This window comes from Aegilops tauschii, chromosome 5, assembly GCF_002575655.3.
Source record: "Aegilops tauschii subsp. strangulata cultivar AL8/78 chromosome 5, Aet v6.0, whole genome shotgun sequence".
Taxonomy (NCBI): domain Eukaryota; kingdom Viridiplantae; phylum Streptophyta; class Magnoliopsida; order Poales; family Poaceae; genus Aegilops; species Aegilops tauschii.
Genome location: NC_053039.3, coordinates 464,226,519 through 464,246,245, shown reverse-complemented (window position 1 = coordinate 464,246,245; position 19,727 = coordinate 464,226,519). Strand labels below are relative to the sequence as shown.

The 19,727-nt window shown below is 46.4% G+C and overlaps 2 protein-coding genes across 12 annotated transcripts; both read left to right on the top strand.

Moving 5' to 3' along the window:
- Positions 1–1,640: 1,640 nt before the first annotated feature.
- LOC109761110 (protein DETOXIFICATION 16) lies at positions 1,641–6,979 on the top strand. 8 transcript variants are annotated; one of them, XR_012183138.1, is made up of 10 exons: positions 1,641–2,088; positions 3,030–3,305; positions 3,418–3,962; positions 4,050–4,136; positions 4,210–4,266; positions 4,354–4,592; positions 4,815–4,933; positions 5,045–5,131; positions 5,251–5,441; positions 6,673–6,979. XR_012183138.1 is itself a non-coding variant. In XM_045228720.2 (10 exons), exons 3-10 carry the CDS (start codon positions 3,051–3,053, stop codon positions 5,308–5,310), a joined length of 1,449 nt encoding a protein of 482 aa, XP_045084655.2. In that variant the 5' UTR covers positions 1,641–2,088; positions 2,826–2,948; positions 3,030–3,050; the 3' UTR covers positions 5,311–5,510. The 8 variants fall into 8 exon arrangements, 7 of the variants coding, with proteins under 7 accessions (XP_045084655.2, XP_073354259.1, XP_073354261.1 ...); XM_045228720.2 differs by lacking the exon at positions 6,673–6,979 and adding an exon at positions 2,826–2,948 and having other exon boundaries at positions 5,251–5,510; XM_073498163.1 differs by lacking the exon at positions 6,673–6,979 and adding an exon at positions 2,826–2,948 and having other exon boundaries at positions 1,681–2,088; positions 3,030–3,237; positions 5,251–5,510.
- Positions 5,367–10,584, top strand: LOC141022135 (protein DETOXIFICATION 16-like). 4 transcript variants are annotated; one of them, XM_073498156.1, is made up of 11 exons: positions 5,367–5,441; positions 6,673–6,724; positions 7,607–7,716; positions 7,797–8,078; positions 8,180–8,724; positions 8,813–8,899; positions 8,980–9,036; positions 9,140–9,378; positions 9,563–9,681; positions 9,802–9,888; positions 10,001–10,584. In XM_073498156.1, exons 4-11 carry the CDS (start codon positions 7,824–7,826, stop codon positions 10,058–10,060), a joined length of 1,449 nt encoding a protein of 482 aa, XP_073354257.1. In that variant the 5' UTR covers positions 5,367–5,441; positions 6,673–6,724; positions 7,607–7,716; positions 7,797–7,823; the 3' UTR covers positions 10,061–10,584. The 4 variants fall into 4 exon arrangements, 3 of the variants coding, with proteins under 3 accessions (XP_073354257.1, XP_073354258.1, XP_073354256.1); XM_073498157.1 differs by lacking the exon at positions 5,367–5,441 and adding an exon at positions 5,871–5,929; XM_073498155.1 differs by lacking the exon at positions 5,367–5,441 and adding an exon at positions 5,913–5,994.
- Positions 10,585–19,727: the final 9,143 nt, after the last annotated feature.

The following is a 19,727-nucleotide window of genomic DNA, read 5'->3' as shown; positions in this document are numbered from 1 at the left end:
AGTGTTGCAGAGAGTGCCGATGCAACGTCGTCGGCGCCAATTTTTTTGGAGCACCCAGTGTTGCGGAAGGGCCGGGTCGTGAAGCTACCATGGGATGCAATGGAGCTCCGTCGGAGCTGCCGCACCGCCGCTGCAATGGAGCTTCGCCGGGAGGTGGCGGTGCTGCATTGGAGATTTTGCCGCGTCGCCGGAGCTGGAATGGAGCTCCGCCGGGGCTACATGCCGGATGGGATGCGGCACCGTCGGATCACCGGGGCTGCGATGCAGAGGCTGCCGGTGCTGCAATGAAGCCGTCGTTGCTGGCCACCATTGCTGCAATGAAGCCAGCCGTGTTGTAATGAAGCCCTTGTTGCCGGCCACCGGTGCTGCAATGAAGCCCTCCTCGCTGGCCACCGGTGCTGCATTGAAGCCACGTTGTCGCCAGCCACAGGGTGGATCTCCTACTCTGCAGCAACGTTGGAGCAGCGGTACTGGTTGGCGGCGACGAAGAGGTCCACTGCGAACAAACGACCATGGGGAGACGGCAGGCTGCTGAGTGCGTTTGGTGACTCAGAAGGAGAAAGCGGGAGCAGGCTGATGCGTTGACCTTCATTTACTGTTACACAGGATGAATCGTATGGAAAATCAGTCGGTTGATTTGTAGCGCCCGCCATTCTTTAGAGTTTGGGGTAGACATGTCTGGCGGTCTGATATACTACCGGATATTGTATTCCGGTGAACATCATGACTTGAATAAACTTTTTCACCGCTAAAAGAAGGACAACGCTAACGCCCACACGTGCCGTGGGAGGCAAAACCGTCCACACGCCCTATAACACACGGACTGCACCACGTCATCACATGCATGCATGCGGAAATATTTTTTGATTTTCAGTTTTTAAAATGTTTTATCTCTTAAATGAAAAATTTGATTGAAGATCCGTTTTCACCATTAAATTCCTCGCGATGAGATCTTCGAAACTAGATCCCATATCAATATATTTCGACGAAATTTTTTTGAGTTAAAAGTTGCCATGTCTATTGCACATGAATTGCCATGATGTTTACACTGAAGTTGTCATGACATGTTTCAGCTATTTTTTGCTACATTTAAGAGTAAATTTTGACATATTATAAAACAGGAAATTAAGAAACTAGACTTGCCATGAACCATAAACTAAATTTGCCATGATACATGCACTTAAAATTGCCATGGTTCATACAAAAAATAATTTTCATGGTCAAAGTACTAGAATTGCCATCATAAAAAAAACTAAAATTGCCATGCTCTACAAACTAAAATTGCCACATGGCAACTTTAGTTTAAACACTATGTCAACTACAGTGTAAACATCTTGGTAACTTTTGGGCAAAAAAAATTTCGTCGAAACATATCAACATGGGGTCTAGTTTTGAAGATCTCGTCGAGATGGATTTAATGGTGAAAACGGATTTTTGTTTTGATTTTTCAGTTAAGAGATAAAACATTTTTAAGCCGAAACCAAAAAGATTCCTACTGATGTCATCTGTTCCTACGTGACAAAATGAGTGTCATCTGTTCCTACGTGACAAAATGAGTGGTGATGGAGCCGTGTGGGCGGTGTGTAAGATGCCACACGTATGAGCCTTAGTTTTTCCGGAAAAAAAAGCTCTACCGATACGCCCACGACGTAGTCAAGTCAACGCACCTCTCGAGCTCTCTCGCCCCGTCGCCCGAGACCGACGCCGGCAGTGCCGCACGCCGCCTCCGTCTCTTCTCCCCGACCCTACCCTACCCTACCCGCACATCCCCGCCGTCGATCTGCTCAGCCCCGCCGCTGTTCGATCTCCTAAGCCCCGCTGCCTATCTGCTCAGCCTCAGCCCCGCCGCCGTCGGCCGTCACCGCACCAGCCATCATCGACGCCGGACCACGGCGAGGCGTCGATGCCCTCCATGGCGGGAGCTGGGATGAGGGCGTCCATGACGGGCAGGACTCCGTCCTCCCCCAGTCTCCCACCTCCTCCCTTCAGCGGCCCGACCCAATACGATGGCATTACTCCATCATCCCCATGGCCGCCGCCTTCCTCGGCCGGGAACAACTTCTTGGGGCCGCCTGAGCCGCTGCTGCGGTACGCTTCTTTATCCACACCCTTTTCTGCTCTCTTCTCTCCCTTTCTCACATCACAGACTCCAAATTTGTCGTTGCCCATGCCTGATTTAGGAACACACAACGAACTTATGAGAAAAATCTGTCCGGCTCAACTCGAAATTCAGGAGCCCATTCAGATGCTCTGTTTTTTTAGTAATCAAAGACATAAAGAGGCTCTGTTTGTTTCTACAATTGGCTCCGAATCACTTCTGGACACTTGGACGATGTGCTTCAGCTAATTGCACTGAAAATGGCCCGGATCGAGACTCAGCTTCACTGGCAAAGCTGATTCCAAATGGCTGTTGGTTTCAGCTTTTGATTTTTCCTCTGAGAATTCTGCTGCCTAAAGCAGAAACAAACACGGCCAGATGGTTAACTGATACCTTGATGGCGGTGCATCTTAGGAAATTAATTCCCTTTTGTGTATGCGTCATGAAGTAGGTCGTAGCACGTCAGGGGTTCAGATATGACACATGACGACGAGAGCGGCTCCAGCCGCCGGCCGTGATTGATTTCGTTGCCTGTGAGATCATCTACGCCTGTAACTTTCCAACTTTTGACATAGTGCAAATGTGCTGATCGAGCATGTGTTGTTAATCGTTCCATCAATCTTGCTGTCAGATAGTTTATTGTGTCAGATGTCTTGAACTTGGCCGCCAAGATGCCTCCTTCGTCTAAACATGACATGATGAGATTCTTTTACTCCACTTGACCCAGGCACACTGAAATTGACTGGTTCAGGGGCACCTTCAGCTTGCCTGCCAAGCGAGTGCCTCTGTTTCCTCTTGGTTTCCTTACTGAATTTGTCCTCGAGTGGCCGGCCTATGCAACATTATTGAGGTTGATTAGTACTAGTATATTCTCTCACAAACATGATAAATATACCCCCACTTCACTTGTTAACACCTACCTTCTTCACAGCCAGAGCGTTAGATTTCAAGTATGTTGCCAGCCATGGAGGAGCCCCTTGTTGGGGGCAACAGCAGCGCTGAGGAGACAGGAGGGCCAAAAGAGAGCTTGGTGGTGACCGAGGTTAAGAAGCAGCTGTACCTCGCCGGGCCCCTCATCGCCGGATGCCTCTTGCAGAGCGTCGTGCAGATGATATCGGTCATGTTTGTCGGCCATCTCGGTGAGCTCGCTCTCTCGAGTGCCTCCATCGCCACCTCCTTTGCCGGTGTCACCGGCTTCAGCTTGTTGGTATATTTTTATGTGAATTCATCGCCTCTCCTACATATTTTGATCCTCATGAATGAACAGCTAACATCAGCCTGAATGTTTTTTTTCTTGTATCTGTTCATAATCATTTTAGTCTGGCATGGCGAGCAGCTTGGACACACTGTGTGGGCAAGCCTTTGGGGCAAAACGGTACCATCTGCTCGGCATCTACAAGCAGAGGGCCATCCTTGTGCTCACTCTGGTGAGCGTTGTGGTTGCGGTGCTCTGGGCGTACACTGGGCAGATCCTCCTGCTCTTCGGCCAGGACCCGGAGATTGCCATGGGGGCAGGGAGCTACATCCGGTGGATGATTCCAGCACTGTTCGCTTACGGACTGCTGCAGTGCCATGTCCGGTTCCTCCAGACACAGAACATTGTCCTCCCGGTGATGGCGAGCGCAGGCGTCACGGCGCTGAGCCACGTGCTTGTGTGCTGGTTGCTGGTGTACAAGCTTGGGCTGGGCAACAAGGGCGCTGCCCTGGCCAATGGCATCTCATACCTGGCCAATGTGTCAATCTTGGCTATCTACATCAGGGTCTCTCCATCCTGCAGGAGCACCTGGACAGGCCTCTCAAAGGAGGCGTTTCACGACATCCTTAGCTTCATGAAGCTTGCCGTGCCATCTGCGCTGATGGTTTGGTGAGTTTTAGTTTGTCTCCCTCAGATTTGCAGGTAGATTTTTTTCGCGCTCCATCTTGGGCTGAATCTGATCCTACATGTACACAGCCTAGAGTGGTGGTCGTTTGAGCTGCTGGTACTTCTCTCCGGACTTCTCCCAAATCCTAAGCTGGAGGCATCGGTGTTGTCCATTTGGTGAGTTGCATTTTTCATGGAGTTTCACATTCTGTATGCCCTGTTCTGATGGGAAATGTCAAACTGCTTGCAGTTTGAACACAAGTTCATTAGCATTCATGATCCCCTTCGGTCTTGGGGCAGCCATAAGGTACGACTGAACAACTTTGCCATGCCTGTATTACAACTTTATCATAGAGTCATTGTGGCAATGAAATCCTGTATCTTGTCATTGTAGCACCCGTGTTTCAAATGAGCTTGGTGCTGGGCGACCTGAAGCTGCCCGTCTGGCTACTCGTGTGATCATGGTTCTTGGCCTTGCGACTGGTGTGTCTTTAGGACTTATTATGCTCTCGGGGCGCAATCTATGGGGGTACGCATACAGCAATGAGAATGAGGTGGTGGAATACATTGCAAGAATGATGCCGCTTCTTTCCGTGACGATCATTTTCGACGATCTACAATGTGTTCTTTCAGGTAAATATAGATGATGCACCAAATAATGCGAATTCCAAGTACATACTTGCAGACTATTTCCTGAATTTCAACTCTAGTTTATCTTTCTTTGTTTTGAGATGCACTCTAGTCAGGTCTATCTTCTTGTCTCGTGTCATTTCGATGAACGATATGTAGCATTTCGGTGAACATTACTGTCAAGGTACTGATTGCAGCGTGGGGTATATACCTGATATATTCCAGGTATTGTCAGAGGCTGTGGCTTGCAAAGGATTGGTGCTTGTGTGAATCTCAGCGCGTACTACCTTGTCGGCATTCCGGCGGCGCTATGCTTTGCCTTTGTCTACCATCTTGGCGGAATGGTACTGATTTTACCACCCATATCGTACCATGCATACAGAAAGTTGCAGTTTCACCTGTATTTCCTTATCTGAAGAAACCTCTCAAAACCTATGTAATGGTATGAACTCCAGGGGCTGTGGTTCGGAATAATCTGTGGGATAGTGGTACAGATGCTGCTGCTGCTGAGCATTACCATGCGCACCAACTGGGATAAAGAGGTAAAGGCAAATCAAACCAAAGCCCCTGCCACGCATTACGCATTATTTTGTCAGTTGGTTTTTTGGTGTCTCGAATTCTTATAGTGTGTGGCTCATCATCTTCCATTTCTCCTCTCTAGGCTCTCAAGGCAAAGGACAGAGTTTTCAGTTCGTCCCTGCCTCTAGACATGACGACATAAACATGGAACATGATGCATAATTGCTCTTGGCCAGGACCAGGACCAGGACACTAACTGGGCAAAGGAGATAAGGAACTCGTTAAGAATTTAGAATTGGTCACGGCTTCGTCTCCATGTTTTCACAGGCAAAGGCATGGCACTCACTTGATATGGTATAAGGGAATAAATCAATAAAATAAAAATGTGGTGTTTACTAGAAAGTCCGCGAGATAAACGCACCATTCGTCAATGAACTCTCGCGGGATGAGCACATTGGTCACACATGTCCCAAAATGTGTAAAAATGGTCACTTCGGTTTGTTTCATGAGCGAATGGGTCAGTTGCCTGTTTGCAGCCATAACGGGCCGATGTGGCTTGCTGACTCAGTGTGGACCCACTGTCGGAATTTTGTTGGCTAGGAAAAATCATATAGGAGGGACTCGTTTTATTCAATGGCCGTCGGGTCTCGGTCGAAATCCCCAATTCACCCAAATCCTGCCAAATCCCTAGCTCTTCTTCTCACTCTACCATCTCTCTCAATCTGCCACTGCCGTCACCTAGCTCGAGATGGACCAGTTCGAGGGAGAGAGCTGGCGGCCGGAGAACAGGGATGACCAGATGTGAGGCGACACCTCCGCAGGTGCACCTTGTCCGCCTTGTCCTGATTTGCCACCCTGCATCCCAAAATATATTGCAAGTCTGCATGTATGCCCTCTCTGGTCAACGATCTTACTCTCCCTCTTTTCTCCCATGCTATTTTTCTCTTGTTATTTGTGATCTTTGATGTTACATTAATTTCTTTCTACCAATGGACATGGTAATCTGTAGGGAGTGGGCATCTAGGAAGAGTGAGGTGAAAAGAATAGATGCACTGATGTTAGTAAAAAAACAGTGCAATGACTGTTCCCAGTTTCTACGAAAACAAAGTGAAAAGGAATGACTTACTTTACAGTTATGTTTAGGGAAGTGTCACAAAAGCAAATACTAGTTGAGTCTTGAACTGTATAGTTGATAGAATAGTTAATTTGGAATTTGATCCTGACTTGCTAATTCAAATTTACTTATTTTTTAAATTCCATAAGAATTATAAACAGCATACGCCGTACAATGTTGTTCAAGACAGATTCTTTACATCTGGACAGATCACGTTGATGTGACTTATAGGTTGTAAATAGCCTTACAATCTTGAAGCTAGACAACATTTTGATTCTTATAGCCTTTGTTTCCTCAAGTGTATCAACTGATTCCTTATATTCTTTCTGCTCTAGCATATTTGCATGTATCCTTAAATGGTACTTCTTTTCCCTTGAGATGCTAGACTAGTGTTTTTTTTTTGCCACTACAATGATGTATATTTTCTGATTCCGTTTGTTGTTGATGCAGTGGAAAACGGGATCAACAGCTGAATATTGTTATGCGAACACATTTCTTGCTGGTGTGTGCTTTTATCAATTCAAATGCATGTTTCTCAAGAGACACAAACTGCAATTGATTCAGAATGAGAGTAGCAACTTTCGCCTTTGCTTCTGCTACATACTTCTGTATATTGACATTCAACTGTTTTGGTCGTTCCCATTTAGTTTCTAAATTCCAGTTAAGCCTTGTGGAAGTGTAGCAGAAAATAAATTTGAGACATGGATCCAACTTTCTTATGGTGCATGGAGAAATACTTACGACGTCAGATTTCAGATCTGGACTTTAGACTTCAGAAGTTCCTCTGGCCCATTCTGTCAAGTCTTTGTTTCTTCTTCTTTTGCATTACGTTTCAGATTTGGCCTTCTCTACATTTGCTCCCCATCTTAGATCATTATTTGTTGTACTTTTTATGCATTTTTATATATGACATTCTTTGTCAAGTCTTTTTTCCTTCGTCTCTTGCATTACATTTCAGATTTGGATTTCTATAAATTTGCTCCCTATCTTAGATCACTATTTGCTGTACTTTTTGTGCATTTTTCTATGTTGTTACATTGATGCATTGATTTCTTTTCCACTCCATTCTTCCCAAATAGCCCTATGAAGTTTCTACACAAATCTGGAAGACATGTTTTCCTTCACTCTTTGGAAGAATGGGCCAGATATGACACATGACGACGAGAGCTTCCAACTTTTGACTATAATTGTGCAATCATCAACGCCTGTAGCTTTCCAACTTTTGACTATAATAGGCTCCAGCTCCGGCCATAATCGAGCATGTGCTGCTAACTGCTCCATTCAATCTTGCTCGTCGGATAGTTTATTATGTCAGATATCTTGAACTTGGCTGCCAAGCTGCCGCGCTTGTCTCACATGAGATTCTTTACTCCACTTGACCCAGGCACGCTGAAATTGACTGGTTGAGAGGCACGTTCAGTTCAGCTTGGCTGCCAAGCGAGTGCCTCTGTTTCCTCTTGGTTTCCAGTGGCGGGCCTCTACAATAATGATGAGGTTGATTGGTAGTATAATATTCTTTCACAAACATGATAAATATGCCCCTCACTTGACTTGTTAGCACCTACCTTCTTCAGAGCCAGCCAGAGCGTGAGATTTCTAGCATGTTGCCAGCCATGGAGGAGCCCCTTGTTGGGGGCAAGAGCAACACTGAGGAGAGAGGAGGGCCAAAGGAGAGCTTGGTGGTGACTGAGGTTAAGAAGCAGCTGTACCTCGCCGGGCCTCTCATCGCCGGATGCCTGCTGCAGAACGTCGTGCAGATGATATCGGTCATGTTCGTCGGCCATCTCGGCGAGCTTGCTCTCTCGAGTGCCTCTATCGCCACCTCCTTTGCGAATGTCACCGGCTTCAGCTTGATGGTATGTGTGATTGCATCTCCTACGTGTTTTGATCCTCATGGATCAACAACTGACATCAGCCTGAATGTTTTCTTCTTTGCGTCTGTTGATGGTCATCTTAGTCTGGCATGGCGAGCAGCTTGGACACACTGTGTGGGCAAGCCTTCGGGGCAAAACGGTACCATCTGCTCGGCATCTACAAGCAGAGGGCGATCCTTGTGCTCACTCTGGTGGGCGTTGTGGTTGCGGTGCTCTGGGCGTACACCGGGCAGATCCTCCTGCTCTTCGGCCAGGACCCTGAGATTGCCATGGGGGCAGGGAGCTACATCCGGTGGATGATTCCGGCACTGTTCGCTTACGGACTGCTGCAGTGCCACGTCCGATTCCTCCAGACACAAAGCATCGTGCTCCCGGTGATGGCGAGCGCAGGTCTCACGGCGCTGAGCCACGTGCTTGTGTGCTGGTTGCTGGTGTACAAGCTTGGACTGGGCAACAAGGGCGCTGCGCTGGCCAATGCTGTCTCGTACCTGGCCAATGTGTCAATCTTGGCTCTCTACATCAGGGTCTCTCCATCCTGCAAGAGCACCTGGACAGGGCTCTCAAAGGAGGCGTTTCACGACATCGTCAGCTTCATGAAGCTTGCCCTGCCATCTGCGCTCATGGTTTGGTGAGTTTTAGATTGTGCCCCTCGGATTTGCAGGTGGATTTTTTTCTGTGTTCCATCTTCGACTGAATCCGATCCTACATGTACACAGCTTAGAGTGGTGGTCGTTTGAGCTGCTGGTACTTCTCTCCGGACTTCTCGCAAATCCTAAGCTCGAGGCATCGGTGTTGTCCATTTGGTGAGTTGCAGTTTTTGATGGAGTATTTCACATTCTGTATGCCCTGTTCATTCTGATGGAAAATGTGGATCTGCTTGCAGCTTAAACACGGCTTCATTAACATTCATGATCCCCTTCGGCCTTGGGGCAGCCATAAGGTACGACTGAACAACTCAGCCTCATAACCTTTTGCCATGGCTGCACTACAACTTTATCGCACAATCACTTTGGTAATGAAACCGTGTATCTTGTCATTTGTAGCACCCGTGTTTCAAACGAGCTTGGTGCTGGGCGACCTGAAGCTGCCCGTCTGGCTACTCGTGTGACCATGGTTCTGGGTCTCGTGACAGGTGTGTCGTTAGGACTTATTATGATCTCGGTGCGCAATCTATGGGGGTATGCGTACAGCAACGAGAAGGAGGTGGTGGAGTACATTGCGAGAATGATGCCGCTTCTTTCCGTGTCGATCATTTTCGACGATATGCAATGTGTTCTTTCAGGTAAATATAGATGATGCGCCAAATAATGCAAATTCCAAGTACTTGCAGACCATTTCCTGAATTTCTACTCTAGTCTATCTTCTTGCCTCGTATCATTTGGATGAACATCATTGATGAACAAAGGATTGCAGCGTGTGGTATATATACTGATTGCAGCGTGTGGTATATATACTTTATATTCCAGGTGTTGTTAGGGGCTGTGGCCTGCAAAGGATTGGAGCTTGTGTCAATCTCAGCGCATACTACCTTGTCGGCATCCCAGCGGCGCTATGCTTTGCCTTTGTCTTCCATCTTGGCGGAATGGTACTGATTTCACCACCCACACCACACCACACCATACCATACAGAAAGTTGCAGTTTCACTTGTACGTATTTCTCATCTTAAGAAACCTCTCAGAACTAACCTATGGGTCTGAACTTCAGGGGCTGTGGTTCGGTATAATCTGTGGATTAATCGTGCAGATGCTGCTGCTGCTGGCCATCACCATGCGCACGAACTGGGACAAAGAGGTAGGCAAATCAAATCAAACCAAAACCAAAACCTCTGTTTCCATTGGTCGACTTCTCGGTGTCTTGGATTCTTGTAGTGTATGGCTCATCATCTTCCATTTCTCCTCTGCAGGCTCTCAAGGCAAAGGATAGGGTTTTCAGTTCGTCCCTACCTCTGGACGTGTCGACATGAAGATGGAACAAGATGCACAGTTGCTCTTGGCCAGGACCAGGGCGCTGACTGGGCAAAGGAGACGAGGAACTCGTCAAGAATTAATTGGTCATCGCTTAGTCTCCATGTCAACAGCATGGCGCTTCCTCGAAGGAAACGTCACCCGATGAATGATCTGTTTTGGTGACTTTTGGTCGAAGACGTGAGATAGAATTATAGAAATAGAATGGATGTTTTCACAGGCAAAGGCATGGCACTCAGTCGATACGGTATGGATGCAACATTTTCTTTTTGAGAATTTAGTAGAGTAGATTATTATTTTCTTGATTATACAAAATATTAGGTTGTTTTGTCTCGGTGGACGCTGATGTGGAAAAACTGAATTACTACACTGCCCAACGAGAAGGAAGTGGTGGAATATACCGGCGAACGGGCGAAAGTCAATTTCATCGTCTAGATTTGCCAAGGATCAGTTGATCAAGTACAGGATGAATTTGTAACACGTTTTGGGGAAATCAAATTAAATGAATGCTATGCTTCTGTAATCTGTATTGTCTTCTGCACCCAGACCACTCTCTTCTTTCACAATTTTTTTCCATGAGACGAAAAAATGTACGCATACACGATAACTATACTGTGCTCGAGAGAAATACATAGAAACAACTAAAAAATGAGTGTTTGACAAAAAAATACCATAATTGGGGCTTTTGTCCAACAGAACTACCACTTTTTAAAAAATGGCTGATAACTACCAAAAAATTGGAATCGCGTGACTAAAAACTACCAAGTAGACGAATGACCGTTTTATAGCGTTTAAACCCGATTCTGACAGCAGTGGCCCACATGTCAGGTGGACGCCAGCGGTAACGGCTAACGGCACTCGCGCGCAGCCGTTAGAGTTGGCCGTCGGTCGCACCTGGTCGGACCAGGACTAAGCTGGCCGACCGGGCCGCTCGTCCCCGCCTACTCCCTCACTCTCCCTCGAGCTCTTCTCCTAACCCTAGCCGGCGGCGTTCATGGCGGCAGTGGATGCAAACTCCGGCGCCAAATCGCTTCGAGGCATCCCCCCCGACGTGATGGGAGGCACTGTTGCCGGCTTCTCCGAGGTTGATAACTGGCTAGGCAGCACAAGCTTCGTGGTTCCACAGCCTTCCCAACCGCAATCTCAGCCGTCCCAGATGTCGGTGAGGCCGCCTCCGGTTGTAGTACCGTTGACGAGAAGAAGCGTAGGTCGAGGCCGGCGCAAGCTTCCTCGTCCTGCTGGCGGAGCGAGGTATGGCAACTGATTTCTCATAGTGTTTATGTAATTTTAGGTTAATTTTAGAAGCATGATATATAGGCTAGTTGGACACTCAGATTTAGATTAGAACCATGTTTGTGCACAATGGTTAATTGAAATCTGTTAGGAACCTTAAAATTGTGTTGTGTTTTCAGTGAATCCAAAATGTCAGAGAACTGAAAAATAGTTAACTATCAGAAATCTTAATATTGTCCAGGCCGTTTAATTATAACTATCTTAATCTATGCTGCAGTATTGATGACCCAAAGTGGGAAATTTGGTTTCATTTCCTAGCCAGAGAATCTGTGGTTAGAAGGATTTACCAGTCAGACATATCACATATAACTCTGGTTTCTCTTATTGCGTGTGAGGGCTGTGGAGCTGATGATTATATGTACTATGTTGTTGATGAGGAGAAAGGAATAGAAGGTCTAGAGCATGTTGGTTGTGAAGATGATGTGCAGCAGATGTTGATCCAATTAGATAAGGAAAAGATTGTGAACATACGAGTTGTGAGAGCAGATGAGCCTTCTAATGCAGATGGAAATAGAGATAGTTATTTTGCTGAACATTGCATTAGCACACAACGAAGTTGCACGAAGCTGGTGGATGCAACCAAAGACAGAAAGGATGAGCTTAAGAACAACAATCTTCAGAGAGAAGCCGACCTTAACCATTTTGAAGGTGACACTGATGTGTCTGAATTTCTTTCTGATGAAGATGGCAACAATGTGGAATTACATACATGCTCCTCCTCTGAAGAAGCTGCAAAACAAAATAGATCAATGGTCCAGAAGCCGAAGACGGTGAGAAATCCTGGTCCAGCAAGTAGATCACACCATGAGGTTGAGAAGAAGGAAAAACCAGACTGGTTTCCTGAAGCAGATGAACTTTGTTTTCCTGGTGATCCTGGAATTAGTGATGAAGAAGATGAGCTTGAAGGAGCTTTCAAACTACCAAGTGGTAGTAAGAGAAGGTTGAAGAACATAAAGGAAAGGGTATGGTTTAATGAAAAACTTCCAGATCCACAAGAACAGTTTTGTAAGGGATTGTGCTTTACCAATGTTTATGTGTTCAGAAATGCAGTTAGGGATTTTCACATCAGGACTTTGAGGAATTTCCAGGATCACAGAAATGCCCCTGATAGGATTATTGTTTGGTGCTCAGAGAGAGCACATGGATGTGATTTTTATATCTATGCCTCTAAGATAGCTCATGAGCAAACTTTCTGCATCAAGAAGTGTGATATGCTGCACACTTGTGGAGCATGTGCAGAGAACACAAAGGTTACTACAAAGTGGTTATCCAAATCAGTACAACCAGCATTGAGAGAAGACATTAGAGCTCCTGTGGATGCATTAATAAAAAAGACTAAGACTAAGTTTTCAGTTGATGTTTCAAGAAGTGTGGCATATAGGGCAAGGAGGAAGGTTGTTGATGTGGTGCAAGGTGACCACAAGCAACAGTACTTGAGACCGAGGGATTATCTTCAAGCTGTTCTTGACACAAACCCTGGGAGCAGATGCATTGTAACAACATTTGTTGACCCAGAAAACCCTGCACCCACTCCTAGATCCAAGTACATGTTCTACTGTCTGGCAGCTTCAAAGGAAGGGTTTCTGAATGGTTGCAGACCATTTATAGGTAATTGTTCTTGAATTTACTGTTCTGAATTTTGGGTCATATTTGGTCTGTAGCTAATGTTTTACTGCATCCAGGGCTTGATGGGTGTTTCGTCAAGTTAACCATTGGACAACAAATTCTTGCTGCCACAGGAAGGGATGACAACAACAACATCTACCCATAGCTTTTGGTGTGGTTGACAAGGAAGATGGAGACAGTTGGACTTGGTTTTTAACTCAGCTGAGATGCTACATTGGTAGTGGTAACAAATTTGGAACATACACAATAATATCTGACAGGCAAAAGGTTAGCAAGTAAATCATTGATCATTGTTGCTATAGTATAGTACTTCATGGAATTATTTCAGTGTGTTAATGTGTGACCCTGTTTTCTGAATGTATAGGGGTTACTTAAGGCAATAAATGAGGTGTTCCCTGACTCACCTCAAAGATTCTGTCTTAGGCACATATATGCAAACTTCCAAGCAGCTGGGTATAGAAGCAAAGAACTAAAGAAGTGTGTTGACCAGGCTAGCTACTCTTACACTAGGCATGGGCATGAATTAGGGATGGTAGAGCTGAAAGCACAGTCCGAGGATGCTTGGAAATGGCTTAAAAATATAGAGGTCTCTGCTTGGGCAAGGTATGCTATGGATCATACTTGCAAAATAGATCTAGTTGTGAACAACCTTAGTGAAGTCTTCAACAAGATGATACTTGATGCTAGATCCAAACCAATAATGACAATGTTTGAAGGGATTAGAACCAAGCAGATGATAAAGAGGCAGCAGACTAGGGAGAAGTTGCAGACATGCAGATGGACAATCACACCAAATTACTCAGAGATTTTAGAAGAGAGCAAAAAGTATGCCAAGCACTGCCAGGCTGACAGAGCTGGTGAGACAATTTGACAAATAATAAGCAAATAAAACCAATATTGTGTGGACATGGAAACATGTACATGTGACTGTAAGAGATGGAAAATGACAGGTGTACCTTGCAGTCATGCCATATCTGCATTGACAAAGCAGAAGCTCCATCCTAAGGACCATGTTGATGAATTCTTCAAGAAGCCACTGTACCTGGAGGCATACAAAGCAATAATTTTCCCTGTCCCTGGTCCAGATTGCTGGCCTGATACAAACACCGCAGATATCTAGCCTCCTGTGTTCAAAGAAAAGGCAGGGAAAAAGCAGACAGCAAGGTGGAAGGGTGAGTTTGAGGTTCCAGTTCCTAGAGACACTAGTAGGACGGGTACTATCACCTGTGGAAATTGTGGTTTGGAGGGACACAGGTATACAAATTGCAACAAGACTCTACGGTCTAGGCTTCAGATGAGGAAGACAGGACATCAGGTAATTTTTCTGAACCTGTTACAACAATTTCAGTTCCTCTAGACATACTTTTGCATCAAGTTATAATTTTTTAAAGAAATGTTATGTGTTACATGCAGGAAAACAAGGAAGTTTATGAAGATATAGCTGGTTCATCTAGAACAGTTCCTCTTGCAACTGCAAGAACCACAACAGTTCCTGCTGCAACTCCATCTGTATCTGCACCAGCCTCTTCTGCATCTGGCCCAGGCCCTTCTACATCTGCACCAGGCCCTGCACCAAGAGCTAATACAGGTAGGCCTACAGGTAGAGGGAGGACTCATGGATTCACTGCTCCAAGAGCTGCAACCACTTCGGATAATCAAGTTGGGACCAAGAGGAAGAGAATAACAAGCTCAAAATTAAAAGGTTATTTCTATTGCAGTGGTAACTACTGAAGTGATGACAGGTAAGCTGAGATGAACCTATTGTGGACTCATATTTGCCAGTTCTTTATTTGTCTGAACCTATTATGTGGTCTGAAACCTGTTTGGTAGTTTCTTTATTTGTCTGAACCTATTCTGTGGTCTGAAACCTGTTCGACACTTACTGAATTTGTCTGAACTTGTTCTGTGCTCTTAAACATGAATGGCTATTTCTGAATTTGTCTGAACCTATGAAAATGGGCCTTTGATTGGTGTAGGATCGAAAGTATGTCTAGAGGGGGGGGGGGGTGATTAGACTACTTGACCAAATAAAAATCTAGCCTTTTCCCAATTTTAGTTCTTGGCAGATTTTAACAACTTAGCACAAGTTAAGCAATCAACCTACACATGCAATTCTAAGAGTATAGCAGCGGACTGTAAAACAATTGCATATGAAGGTAAAGGGATGAGATTGAGGGAGCAAACGCAATGTTGACACAGAGATTTTTTATCCGTGGTTCCGATAGGTGGTGCTATCGTACATCCACGTTGATGGAGACTTCAACCCACGAAGGGTAACGGTTGCACGAGTCCACGGAGGGCTCCACCCACGAAGGGTCCACGAAGAAGCAACCTTGTCTATCCCACCATGGCCGTCGCCCACGAAGGACTTGCCTCACTAGGGTAGATCTTCACGAAGTAGGCGATCTCCTTGCCCTTACAAACTCCGTGGTTCAACTCCACAATCTTGACGGAGGCTCCCAAGTGACACCTAGCCAATCTAGGAGACACCACTCTCCAAGAAGTAACAAATTATGTGTTGATGATGAACTCCTTGCTCTTGTGCTTCAAATGATAGTCTCCCCAACACTCAACTCTCTCTCATAGGATTGGATTTGGTGGAAAGAAGATTTGAGTGGAAAGCAACTTGGGGAAGGCTAGAGATCAAGATTTATGTGGTTGGAATGGAATATCTTGACCTCAACACAAGTGTAGGTGGTTCTCTCTCAGAAAATATGTATTGGAAGTGTAGGCATGTTCTGATGGCTCTCCCCACGAATGAAGAGTGGGTGGAGGGGTATATATAGCCTCCACACAAAATCTAACTGTTACACACAAATCACCAAACTCGGTGGGACCGATTCAGAGAACTCGGTCAGACCGAATTGGTTCATAATGTGACCGTTAGGTGTTTCAGTGGGACCGACATGTCAACTCGGTGAGACCGATATCATTAGGGTTAGGGCATAATGCAATCTCGGTGAGACCGATTACACAAACTCGGTGGGACCGATTTTGGTAATAGTCAAAGAGAGAGTTGGTCAGGCAAACTCGGTGGGACCGATTCGCTCATCTCGGTTGGACCGAAACGTTACGAAAGGGAAACAGAGAGTTTGCATTGCAATCTCGGTGGGACCGATCGCTCATCTCGGTTTGACCGAAACGTTACGAAGGGAAACAGAGAGATTACAATCCCATCTCGGTGAGACCGAGATCCCTATCGGTGAGACCGAAAAGACTAGGGTTTCTGGCAGTGGCTATGTCAACTGAACTCGGTGGCATCGGATATGAAATTTTGGTGGGGCCGAGTTGGACTTTTGGTTTGGGACATATGTGGATAAGAGAAAGTAGTGGAGGGTTTTGGAGCATATCACTAAGCATTTTGAGCAAGCACCTCATTAAGCAACACCTCATCCCTTCTTAATAGTATTGGCTTTTCCTATAGACTCAATGTGATCTTGGATCACTAAAATAGAAAATGTAGAGTCTTGTGCTTTGAGCTTAAGCCAATCTTTTGTCCTTAGCATTTTGAAGGGTCCACTTCCTAATCCATGCCGTGCCAATCATTGAGCTTTCCTGAAATATCTATCTTGAAATAGCATTAGCTCAATGAGCTATATGTTGTTAGGAATTACCAAAACCACCCAGGGATAGTTGCACTTTCAATTGGGCTTTGTTATTGGATCAAACTCCCGAAGCCTGCCTTGTGGTCTATCAGAAGGCGAACCCTCTCTTGCCCCTACCCAAAACCTAGCCGCCAGCACCACTAAAACCCAGCCGCCAGCCAAAGAGATGGATCCCAGCCATGGAGAAGTTGTTGATGACCAGGAGGAGATTGGTAGGGCTGCAAGATAAGAAAGGAGGGCCCATCGACATGAGCAACGGCGACGGCTGGCTGCCAGAATTATGGCAGAACGCAACTCCAACGACGTGAAGAAGTTCAACGAGGTGTTCCCAGCTAGAACCAACTGTTGGGGATCGTAGCAGAAATCAAAATTTATCTACGCATCACCAAGATCAATCTATGGAGTCATCTAGCAACGAGAGAGAGGAGTGCATCTACATACCCTTGTAGATCGCGAGCGGAAGCGTTCAAGTGAACGGGGTTGATGGAGTCGTACTCGTCGTGATCCAAATCACCGATGACCGAGCGCCGAACGGACGGCACCTCCGCGTTCAACACACGTACGGTTGGGAAGACGTCTCCTCCTTCTTGATACAGCAAGGGGGAAGGAGAGGTTGATGGAGATCCAGCAGCACGACGGCGTGGTGGTGGAAGTAGCGGGGATCTCGGCAGGGCTTTGCCAAGCTCAGCGAGAGGGAGAGGTGTTACGGGAGGGAGAGGGAGGCGCCAGGGGCTGTGGTGCGGCTGCCCTCCCTCCCCCCTTTATATAGGCCCCCTGGGGGGGGGGCGCCGGCCCTGGGAGATCCCATCTCCAAGGGGGGCGGCGGCCAAGGGGGTGGCTTGCCCCCCAAGCCAAGTGGGGCGCCCCCACCCCTAGGGTTTCCAACCCTAGGCGCAGGGGAGGCCCAAGGGGGGCGCACCAGCCCACCAGGGGCTGGTTCCCTTCCCCACTTCAGCCCATGGGGGCCTCCGGGATAGGTGGCCCCACCCGGTGGACCCCCGGGACCCTTCCGGTGGTCCCGGTACAATACCGGTGACCCCCGAAACTTTCCCGGTGGCCGAAACTGGACTTCCTATATATAATTATTCACCTCCGGACCATTCCGGAACTCCTCGTGATGTCCGGGATCTCATCCGGGACTCCGAACAACTTTCGGATTTCCGCATACTAATATCTCTACAACCCTAGCGTCACCGAACCTTAAGTGTGTAGACCCTATGGGTTCGGGAGACATGCAGACATGAGCGAGACGACTCTCCGGTCAATAACCAACAGCGGGATCTGGATACCCATGTTGGCTCCCACATGTTCCACGATGATCTCATCGGATGAACCACGATGTCGAGGATTCAATCAATCCCGTATACAATTCCCTTTGTCAATTGGTACGTTACTTGCCCGAGATTCGATCGTCGGTATCCCAATACCTTGTTCAATCTCGTTACCGGCAAGTCACTTTACTCGTACCGTAATGCATGATCCCGTGACCAAACACTTGGTCACATTGAGCTCATTATGATGATGCATTACCGAGTGGGCCCAGAGATACCTCTCCGTCATACGGAGTGACAAATCCCAGTCTCGATTCGTGCCAACCCAACAGACACTTTCGGAGATACCCGTAGTGCACCTTTATAGTCACCCAGTTACGTTGTGACGTTTGGCACACCCAAAGCACTCCTACGGTATCCGGGAGTTGCACAATCTCATGGTCTAAGGAAATGATACTTGACATTTGGAAAAGCTCTAGCAAACGAACTACACGATCTTTTGTGCTATGCTTAGGATTGGGTCTTGTCCATCACATCATTCTCCTAATGATGTGATCCCGTTATCAATGACATCCAATGTCCATAGTCAGGAAACCATGACTATCTGTTGATCAACGAGCTAGTCAACTAGAGGTTCACTAGGGACATATTGTGGTCTCTGTATTCACACATGTATTACGATTTCCGGATAACACAATTATAGCATGAACAATAGACAATTATCATGAACAAGGAAATATAATAATAACCATTTTATTATTGCCTCTAGGGCATATTTCCAACAGTCTCCCACTTGCACTAGAGTCAATAATCTAGTTACATTGTGATGAATCGAACACCCATAGGGTTCTGGTGTTGATCATGTTTTGCTCTAGGGAGAGGTTTAGTCAACGGATCTGCTACATTCAGATCCGTATGTACTTTACAAATATCTATGTCTCCATTTTGAACACTTTCATGAATGGAGTTGAAGCGACGCTTGATATGCCTGGTCTTCCTGTGAAACCTGGGCTCCTTGGCAAGGGCAATAGCTCCAGTGTTGTCACAAAAGAGAGTCATCGGGCCCGACGCATTGGGAATAACTCCTAGGTCGGTAATGAACTCCTTCACCCAGATTGCTTCTTGTGCTGCCTCTGAGGCCGCCATGTATTCCGCTTCACATGTAGATCCCGCCACAATGCTTTGCTTGCAACTGCACCAGCTTACTGCCCCACCATTCAAAATATACACGTATCCGGTTTGTGACTTAGAGTCATCCAGATCTGTGTCGAAGCTAGCATCGACGTAACCCTTTACGACGAGCTCTTCGTCACCTCCATAAACGAGAAACATATCCTTAGTCCTCTTCAGGTACTTCAGGATATTCTTGACCACTGTCCAGTGTTCCATGCCGGGATTACTTTGGTACCTTCCTACCAAACTTACGGCAAGGTTTACATCAGGTCTGGTACACAGCATGGCATACATAATAGACCCTATGGCCGAGGCATAGGGGATGACACTCATCTTTTCTCTATCTTCTGCCGTGGTCGGGCATTGAGCCGTGCTCAATTGCACACCTTGCAATACCGGCAAGAACCCCTTCTTGGACTGATCCATATTGAACTTCTTTATTATCTTGTCAAGGTACGTACTTTGTGAAAGACCAATGAGGCGTCTTGATCTATCTCTATAGATCTTGATGCCTAATATGTAAGCAGCTTCTCCAAGGTCCTTCATTGAAAAACACTTATTCAAGTAGGCCTTTATACTTTCCAAGAATTCTATATCATTTCCCATCAATAGTATGTCATCCACATATAATATGAGAAATGCTACAGAGCTCCCACTCACTTTCTTGTAAACACAGGCTTCTCCATAAGTCTATGCAA